Genomic DNA, 10,139 nt, shown 5'->3' with positions numbered 1-10,139 from the left:
GGGTCCGGCAAGTCTTCTCTGCAATGTTCTGGTGAAGAATATCCAAGATAACTGTGTAGTCTGTATGACTGGGTTGAAGCTGGAAGCTGGAGTAGAGCGTGAGAGTTCAGCGCTGGTTGTGAGTTCTCTTGACCCTGTCGTAATTCCCCATATTGTTTTTCTGACACACGAGATGACCACATTTCCCTGCTTACCTTTTCTGCTATTGCTGCTTCAAATACATTGGCTTCAGCGAGCGCAGCTTCTGCTTCCTTTTCTTCTTTTAGTGCTTCTAATGAAGCACTTAACTCTGCTTGCTTCATTTTCACCTCAATCTCCCGTCATGTAAACTCTGCTCTGGCACGTGCTGCTTCGGCCTTTGCCCGTGCTTCGACTGCTGCTTTGGCGAGTGAACTGCGGGATCTGGATGTTGATCCAGAGCAGGTGGACCTCCAGCTGCTCCTCCTCTGCTGACAGCATAGTCGCGTCTGGGTCAGATGTCTGGGAGACTGCCTCCTGAAGTAGCTGTTTCGCCACTCTTTTTAATATTCTGCCCTCGCACTTAACTAGGCAGACAAACAACCACCATCCCATGTTGAAAAAACCACACCGTTGTTCCTTTCTGGTGGATTTATTTGATTGGATGCATAGCATGGCTTTGTTGAAATACATGAATGGATGAATGGTAAAACTGTAAACAAACACAAAATATCCCGTGTGAGCTGATATAAGCAAACATTCTTACAATTAGAAGATGCTATGACCTGTTACTATGCAAAGCAAAGCAGAACGAAACAAGCTAACGTTAGCGGTTAGCTAGCGCTAATTAGCGTCTAGGCTAATGACTAATAAAGCACATCATTGAGTGAATTTATTTTCTCAAAATATCACAAACAACACACGGCAGTTAGTGCTGAACATTCACTGGTAAAACACAACATTACTGCCAACTGCCAACTACTGTTAGCATGTGTTAACATGGGTCAGATGACAGGAGGCAGAGTTCAGGAGTCTGACAGCTGTGGGGAAGAAGCTGTTCCAGTACCTGGTGGTCTTAGTCCGGAGGCTCCTGTAGCGCCTCCCAGAGGGCAGGGGGTGAAGAGTCCATGTGATGGGTGACTGGGGTCTTTGATGATTTTCCCAGCCCTTTTCAGACACCGCTTCCTGTAGATGTCATTTGTGGCAGGAAGTGGTGCTCCGGCGATGCGCTGGGCAGTTTTCACGACCCTCTGCAATGCCTTCCGGTCCGAGGCAGAGCAGTTCCTGTACCAGACTGTTACAGGAAAAATGATTCTATGTTTCTTTACCTTCTTTTAAATGTACAAAGATGCCTTTTGTCTGCCCTTTGCCTATGGTTAGATTAGTTTAGAATTATCTTTTTAGACTTTCTCAGCAAAGACATACTGTTTTGGGACATATTGTTTTAGATTGTTTTATCTCTCACAGCCTTCTCCCAGCTCTCTGCTGACGAGACTAGCGCCACATATGGAGTTGTTTATTTTATTTGTTTTGTATTTTCTTATCCTGTTCTCACTGTCTTTCCTATAAAAATTACCAAGCCACTGTGCATGGTGTGAGTTGTTCTTAGCAGCTCACCCGTGTACACGTTTGATAAAGAAAGTAACTTTGTCTCATTGTGTCTTTATTTCTCCTGGGTCTTTTACAGAGTTTCCCCCCAACACAGACTGTTATACAGTTGGTTAGGATGCTCTCGATGGTGCAGAGATAGAAGTTCACCAGGATGTCTGAGGACAGGTGGTTCTTCCTCAGAGTCCTCAAGAAGAAGAGGCGCTGGTGAGCCTTCTTGACCAGCTTGGAGCAGTTGGTCGTCCAGATGAGATCCTCGGAGATGTGGACTCCCAGGAACTTGAAGCTGCTCACACGCTCCACAGCCGTCCCCTTAATGTGGATGGGTGGATGTGGGTGCGCATTCCTCCTGTAGTCCACGATGAGCTCCTTGGTCTTCTCGGCGTTAAGCAGCAGGTTGTTTCTGTCGCACCACTCAGCCAGACGATCCACCTCCTCCCTATAGACGGCCTCATCGTTGTCACTGATGAGGCCAATCACCGTGGTGTCATCTGCAAACTTAATGATGGTGTTGGAACCATCAGCAGGTCTGCAGTCATGGGTGAAGAGGGAGTAGAGGAAAGGGCTCATCACACAGCCTTGTGGTACACCGGTGTTCATTGTGATTGTAGATGAGCAGCGGTTATCCAGCCGGACATGTTGGGGGCGGTTGGTCAGGAAGTCCAGTAACCATTTGCACATGAGGGAACTGATGCCCAGGTGTGTCAGTGTCCTGATGAGTTGTGAGGGGTGGATTGTATTGAACGCTGAACTGAAGTCTATAAACAGCATTCTGGTGTAGGTGTTGTTGTTGTCCAGGTGTGAGAGGACAGAGTGCAGTGCGATGGAGACTGCATCCTCTGTGCTCCTGTTCTGACGGTATGCGAATTGGTGGGGGTCCAGAGTGGGGGGAAGAAAGGATTTGAAGTGTGCTAGTCGGGCTGTTGGTTCATGACACACATCTTTATCCACTGAAGGCCACCAGAAATATTTTATTCAATGTCTTTCCTGTGTGGGCGGGGGGTGGGGGGGTTATGAGCTCATGGCTGAACTAGTTAAACATGATTGTGTAGAAAGAGGTTCATCAGGAATGCTCAATTACTGAGCAAAGCTTATACTACTACTATTAAAACTTCATACTAAACTTTTCCTCATTTTTGAACATGTGGCTCAAATGCAGGGCTCTAGACCAACTTTTTGCCAACTTGTTTTTCAACCGCGTCACTTAAAACCGCAGTTTTACATGTGCACTTTTCTAGCGCAAAAAAGACGTAAACACAAAGTGCGGACCCGCCGACACATCAGAATCAGTGAGCTGTCGGCTTTCAGCCCCGACGGTGTGTCCGTGTACGGTCCGTCAGGTGAGAAAGCCGAGAAAGAGAACGCTGATTCTGAGGCGTCGGTCCGCTCTGTGTTTACGTCTTTGTGTGGAACCCGTTTACCTGCTCTTATTTGCTGTTTGGTGGTTGTTGAAATAGTTTTTGAGCTTTATCGCTTCATTCAAGCTACTCACCTCTCTCTATCCACCTGCACTTTCAACTGGACCACAGCCAATCAGAGAGGTCCCGCCCTTGACTATATCTGATTGGTTTAGACCACGATAGGGGCATAATGTGTGTCTGTGGTTGACCACACGGAGACTTTCAGAGTTGCGGAAACTTTTCCTTTTTTTTTTCTTTACTCAAACAGTTGGTCTCACCGGTGCGAACTAGGATGTTTTTTAGTCGCACCATTGAAAAATTGGTCTCACTCTAGAGCCCTGAAATGTCAAGGTTAGCGGGAAGAAAGGACCCAGGCATCGGTCTCTCATTGACTGGACACAGTACATTTTATTTACAGTGCCCCAAAAACAGTTCTAAATGTGAAAAAGTCCCAATGGTGTTCTCTTCCCCAGATGCCAGTGGTAGTGCAGCTTTACTCATGAAAATCCAACGTGCTTCTTCTCCTCTGACTGTCCACTCCCATTCATTCCCATTCATTTCCTATGGCGATCACTTTTGACTGGGAACACCACAGGTGTAACAAAGTTGATTAAAACACTCAAAATTCACTGAAAGAGGTGCTGATCACTTTTATATGTTCAAGTGCATAGTGTGGAGGATGTCATAAGGCCTTGGGGCAATCAGATGTAAAACACAATATTTATGGGTGTTTTAAGTTGTAAATCGAACACGACAGGAAGGATTAAAGGAGAAAACATACATTTTAATATAGGTTTAAAATATATTTTGATGAACTCAGGAGTCATTTTGTAAAAATATATCTTTTAAAAATGTGTCACCAGGACTGTGAAAAAAATGCTTTTAAATTTTGTTGACCCTATAAACAATTTAAAGTTATACACAGAAGTTTCATACAGCTTCACTTTAGTACAATAAATTCTGAGTTTGTATTAGCAAAACTAAATCAGGTTGGAGTTCAGTATGAGTAAATATACTAATAGCACTTATAATAGTATATTATATACTATAATACACTATAAACTTACACAGTTAGATAAAATGGTCCAATAACATAAAGAAAAATCTCAAAATGTATTAGTTCATACTAACAAATTATATGTGTTATAAGATTTTTACATGTTACACGGATTTTGGAGAGATTCAGTCCATACATTAAAGGGTTGAAGAGCGGTGGGCATGTCAGAAAGTAAAGTGATAGAAATATCCTCAACATATTTGGTGAACTGTTCATGTTAAATCTGCTCTGCAGTATTTCAAAGCAGGCTCCAAAGGAGAAGTTGAGCAGAGAAGCGAGGTGAGGCGTGCAGGTGCTGATGGCTTTCTGTCGAGTCTGTTTGGATCCAGAAAAACAGACTTTCAGGATCCTCATGTAGGTGTACAGGATTACAATTAAAGGCCCAAAGACTGACAAGGCACAAACAGTGAGTCCATAGATGTTATTCAGTGTGGTGTCAGAGCAGGCCAGCTTCACGATGGAATGGTTGTCACAGTACACTTTGTTTATAATGTTTCCACACCGTTTTAAAGGAACGATCAAAGGCAGTGTCAGGAAATTCAAAAAAAGTGGTGGTGACCATACCGCTACAATGAGTTTAGTAACTTTGTTAGATGTCATCAGTTTGTTGTATTGCAGAGGACAACAGATAGCAAGATACCTGTCATACGACATGACTGCTAAGTTTAAAAACTCTATACCTCCATAAGAGTAGACAGAGAAAACCTGCAGGAAGCAGAGAGGAGCAGAAACAGTGTGAACATCAGAGAGGATCTGAACCAGGAGGGACGGAAACAGCCCTGTACTACCATACAGCTCATTCACAAACAGGCTGCACAGAAACATGTACATAGGTTCATGTAAGCTTCTGTTCACACAGATAACCACAATCAGCAGGACATTGGAACCTACAATGAAAATATACAAAGCAAGAATAACAAAGAAGCACAAGTAAGTGACACGTCCTGTGTCAAAATAGCCAGTAAGGGTGAAAAAGGAGACCTGTGTGGTGTTTATCATGATTGTTCTTTGGATTTAGAACAATTGACTGGTTCACATCAATAAATAATTTACCTTTTCTTGAAACTGGACTGCACTGACACCACATGCAACTTACACATTAAGCTCACCTGAGGATGAGTGAGTGTTATAATACTAAAGCAATTCATTGTCAGGGAAAGAACATAACAATGTCAATTAAAGGTTTAGTTTAGAAATAACTAACAAAATGTCCCGTAGCCCTGTCCCCACTGAGCTGAAACACTGCTTCAGCTTCTTATAAATCTTCCTAGAGAGAGAGAGAGAGAGAGAGAGAGAGAGAGAGATTAGTTCAGAAGTTTTTTTTACTCTAAATTTGGTAAATATTCAACCTCAAATTAATTGTATTTCCTCTATCCCACAGCAGCACAGTTCAGCACTGCCACGTACCTAGAGGAAGACAGAGGGGAGAGATAAATGTAGGCCTACCGGATTGTTCTTTGCTATTTATTTTACTGAGAGTATTAAATTAACCACAAACTTACAACATCAAGGAAATGTATGTAGAAGTAAAATGCTCTATTCACATCCCAACCTATTGTTTCCTTCAGATTAAAGTTATGGGAGAATACCCAGAACTTCACACAGTGGCACTGAAGGTAGTGTTGCTATTCTCATACTTTTGTGAGCCCGGATTTTCTGCTCTAACAGCTGGTGCTAGGCTGTTCTGGAGGATCTGAGGGATAATGGCCCTGTCCTGCTCATGCAGGGATGACCCACCACTGCCAGTTGCCCGTTGGCTCTGGTCCTTTGGGCCTCTTGACCTTTGGCTATGAAGGCTCCACCGTGTGCCTCCCTCTTCCTTCTTTTGGGGATGACACATAGTTATCCTCAGGGCGTGTGGCCTCTGGTGTTCAGTTCTCTTCAGGGTCAGGGGGTTGTGCATGGCCTCGTCATATTCTAACTGTGGTGTTCTTGTGTGCCCAGTTTGTTTTTCCTGGAACAGTACTCAACTCACCTGCAACTTGCTTCACTGTTCATCTGCAATCACTCATCACCTCATGGGCTTACTAACTACTAACTATCAAATAAGGGAGACTTTGGAGACACTCAATGCACACTCAGCTGTGCTGATGGTGGTCAAGGTCAAGGTCAAGTTTATTTCTATAGCACATTTCAAACAGCTGATGCTGCACAAAGTGGTTAACAATATAAAAATGGCATTAAAAAGCAAAAATGTAATACAATACTAACAGTATAAAACAATAATAGGACAATAAAAGAATTAAAACAATAACTAAAACTATTTCAAATGCTTGGGTCATAGTGTGTTAAAAGCCAGGGCATAAAAATGTGTCTTAAGTAATGATTTAAATTGCTCAAGTGTTTGTGCAGATCTAATATTTAAGGGGAGACTATTCCAAAGTCTGGGACCTGCCACAGAGAAGGATCTATCACCACGGGATTTGAGATTAGTCCGTGGGATGGATAGCATTAGTTTTGAGCTGGACCTCGTGGTTTTTCCTGGAGCATAGGCAGAGAGGAGCTCAGACAGGTAAGGAGGGGCTCGGGCATTAAGTGACTTAAAAACAATAAGTAAAAGTTTAAACTGGATCCTGTAGGCGACAGGAAGCCAGTGTAAAGAAGCTAAAACTGGGGTTATAAGCTCTCTCCGTTTGGTACCAGTTAGCAGGCGAGCAGCTGCATTTTGAACCATCTGAAGACAATGGATGGTGGCCTGATCTAGACCATAATACAATGAATTGCAGTAGTCCAATCTGCAAGTAAGAAAAAGGTGAATAACACATTCAAAGACGTTAGCCGGGAGGGATGGCTTTACCTTGGCTAGCTGTCTTAACTGAAACAAGCAGGACTGAACTACTGCACTCACCTGCTTATTCAATTTAAAAGAACCATCAATGTAGACACCGGGGTTTTTTACATGTGATTTACAATACGAGTAAAGGGGCCCAGAGTGCTGTCGATATGATTAAAGTTGCCAAAAATGACAACCTCAGTTTTATTTTCATTTAGCTTTAAAAAATTAAATGACCACCACTGTTTGACATCGTCAGCGTAATGAGAGCTGTGGATGGTCTGACCCTGCTTTTAAAGATAGATAAATCTGCAAATCATCAGCAAAACAGTGAAATGAAATGCTGCATCGCGAGAAGATGGAGCCCAATGGAGTGCAAATAGAGTGCGAACAGGGCAGGACCCAAAATAGAGCCTTGAGGTACACCGTATTTAAGAGGGGCTATTTTGGAGTTATGGGGGCCCATATTGACATGAAAAGACCTTTCTGACAAGTAGGACCGAAACCACTGTAGGGCAGATCCTTTTAGGCCAGCATGAAATTCTAGCCGTGATAACAGGATGTCATGGTCGACCGTGTCAAAAGCTGCTGACAAGTCCAACAACAAAAGGGCAGCAGGGCTGCCAGAGTCCAGAGTTAAAAGAATATAGTATTCAATTTAATCAGTTCCTCATCTAAAACAGTATTAAACAATACAGTAAATGATAACAGAAATTACACGGGCATTTCCTTTTAAAAATAAGCAAAAAAGAAAAAATATATACTGTAATAATATACTGTAAATACAGACTTCACTTACCCAGTTTATTATGCTATGCAGACCAAATGACACCTTATTTTTATTAATCACATATTACTCCTCACATCTGGTGTGCGTCTGATACAATTGCAGTCAAGATTGCTGGTCAGAAACTGACAGTGCAGGTAAACGTCAATATACGGGACATTTAAGGTAGCTGTATGTCCCGGCTAAAACAAGACAGTTGGATACCCTATCCACTCAGGCTACACGCTTCGGCCGTGTCTGCCTCACCTGCATCACCTGCCTGCCCGCCGCTTCACTCTGGATCTCTGGAAATAAAGGATGGGATTAACCATCTGTCTCATCCTGCTGCTCAACTAGACACTATTTTTGCCTGCAAAGTAAGACATTGCTCCTAACTCACTGCCTTTGATTTAGGAATTAATTACACTCTCCCTCTCTTTCAGTAATCCCCACATCAGAGACTCCTGCTACATTTTCCACATTTCCAGTTTTGCACACTGGCAGGGTCTCGCATGGCAAATTGGTCCTGGGTGAGGGACCAGACAAAGAGCGATTCATGGGGGCCAACCAGGCACAGTTCGAATAAGGGGACCTGGGCCCATCCTCTTGTAGATCCAACAGCTGCAGGAGGTGCCATAGCAGTTGGGTGCGATGTGTGTTGGGCGGTGGCCAGGAACAGAGGCCCTGGCGGATGGATCCCTGGCTACCAAGACTAGCAATTGCAAAGAAAAGCGTCTGGACTTCTTTAAGTTGCTTGAAGACGTTTCACCTCTCATGCGAGAAGCTTCTTCAGTTCTAAGGTCAAATGGTGGAGAGTCCCAGATTTAAACCTAGTGGGAGTTTCCCCCCACAGAGGGACAAAGGACCCCCTGGTGATCCTCTAATCACCTGAGCCAAGGTGTGAAACTGGGTGTGGGTCCCAATCAGCCAGGGTTTCGGGTGAGCTCATTGTGAAACCTGGCCCCACCTTATCATGCGAATTCCTGAGGTCAGATGGTCCAGGATGTGAGTGGGCGTTAAGGCGTCTGGGAAGGGATCTCAAAACTGGATTATAGATGGCAGACAGTTGGTGTCGTAAACCCCGCCTCTGTTCAAAGATGGTCGCTCACAGTGGACATAGATGGCTTCTTTCACTCCAATTTCGAACCATCTGTCCTCTCTGTCCAACATGTGAACATTGGCATCCTCAAAGAGTGACCTTTGACCTTTAGATGCAGATGGACTGCTGAGTCTTGTCCTGTGGAGGTGGCTCTTCTGTGTTGTGCCATGCACTTGTGAAGTGGCTGTTTGGTCTCTCCGATGTAGAGGTCTGGGCATTCCTCGCTGCACTGTACAGCATACACCACATTGTTAAGTTTGTGTTTTGGAGTTTTGTCTTTCGGGTGAACCAGTTTTTGTCTGAGCGTGTTGCTGGGTCTGAAATGCACCGGGATGTCGTGCTTGGAGAAAACTCTCCTGAGTTTCTCTGATACACCGGCTACATAGGGGATGACAATGTTGTTGCGTCTGTCCTTCTTTTCCTCCCTCGCTGGTGTCTGGTCTTCTTTTCTGTGCATCTTTGCTGACTTTATAAATGGCCAATTAGGATAGCCGCATGTTTTAAGTGCTTCCCTACATGTGTGTTCCTTCTTTTTTTCCTTCAGGCTTAGAGGGAACATGTTCTGCCCGGTGGTGTAGGGTCCTGATTACTCCAAGTTTGTGTTCCAAAGGGTGATGGGAGTCAAAGAGGAGGTACTGGTCCGTGTGTGTGGGCTTCCGGTAAACTTTGATGTTGAGGTTGCCGTTCTCTTCGATGTGCACAGCGCAGTCCAGGAAAGGCAAACAGTTGTCCTTTGTGTCTTCCCTGGTGAACTTGATGTTTTTATCCACAGCGTTAATGTGCGCAGTGAAGGATTCCACTTCTTGTGTCTTGATTTTGACCCAGGTGTCGTCCACATATCTGTACCAGTGGCTGGGTACTCTTCCTTTGAAAGAGCCAAGAGCCTTCCTTTCCACTTTCTCCATGTAAAGGTTGCTACAATAGGTGACACGGGGGAGCCCATGGCACAGCCATGTTTTTGTCTGTAAAAGCCTTCGTTATATTTGAAGTATGTTGTGGTGAGGCAGAGGTCTAACAGTGTGCAGATCTGATCGGGTGTGAAGTTGGTCCTGTCCTCCAAGGAGCTGTCTTCTTGTAGTCGTTTTCTGACCGTCTCCACGGCCTCCGTGGTGGGTATGCAAGTGAAGAGAGAGACTACATCAAAGGACACCATGGTTTCATCTGGATCCAGGGTAAGTTTCTGGACCTTGTCGGTGAAGTCAGTGGAGTTCTTGATGTGGTGTGGTGTGTTCCCCACGAGAGGAGCAAGGATGGTAGCAAGGTGTTTTGAAATGTTATAACATTATAACATTGCAAAACACCTTGCTACCATAGATTTAAATCTGGGACTCCCCACCATTTGACCTTAGAACTGAAGAAGCTTCTCGGATGAGAGGTGAAACGTTTTCAAGCAACTTAAAGAAGACGCTTTTCTTTGCAAGCTCCTTTGACTACGATGACCTGGATGACTGAAAACCTTTACAGACAAGACTAGCAAT

General features: G+C 44.2%; 1 protein-coding gene across 1 annotated transcript; it reads right to left on the bottom strand.

Annotated features, from left to right (window-relative positions):
* Positions 1-309: 309 nt before the first annotated feature.
* On the bottom strand, positions 310-5,022 carry LOC143421988 (olfactory receptor 4D1-like). Its single transcript, XM_076892052.1, has 2 exons — positions 4,098-5,022; positions 310-545 (listed from the first exon to the last, which is right to left on the bottom strand). The coding sequence occupies exons 1-2, from the start codon at positions 5,020-5,022 to the stop codon at positions 310-312; spliced, it is 1,161 nt and encodes a 386-aa protein (XP_076748167.1).
* Positions 5,023-10,139: the final 5,117 nt, after the last annotated feature.

Source organism: Maylandia zebra, linkage group LG14 (assembly GCF_041146795.1).
Source record: "Maylandia zebra isolate NMK-2024a linkage group LG14, Mzebra_GT3a, whole genome shotgun sequence".
Lineage (NCBI taxonomy): Eukaryota > Metazoa > Chordata > Actinopteri > Cichliformes > Cichlidae > Maylandia > Maylandia zebra.
The sequence above is the reverse complement of the archived record's forward strand: the minus strand, read 5'-3'. Positions and strand labels throughout refer to the sequence as shown.

Bases quoted from the DNA above. Each gene is read 5' to 3' on its own strand.
- LOC143421988 (XM_076892052.1), bottom strand. From the start codon at position 5,022: ATGATAAACACCACACAGGTCTCCTTTTTCACCCTTACTGGCTATTTT. The intron at 546-4,097 runs GTTAGTATGAAC...TTGTCTGCCTAG, and splicing joins TCTTATAACACATATAATTT to TTAAGTGCGAGGGCAGAATA.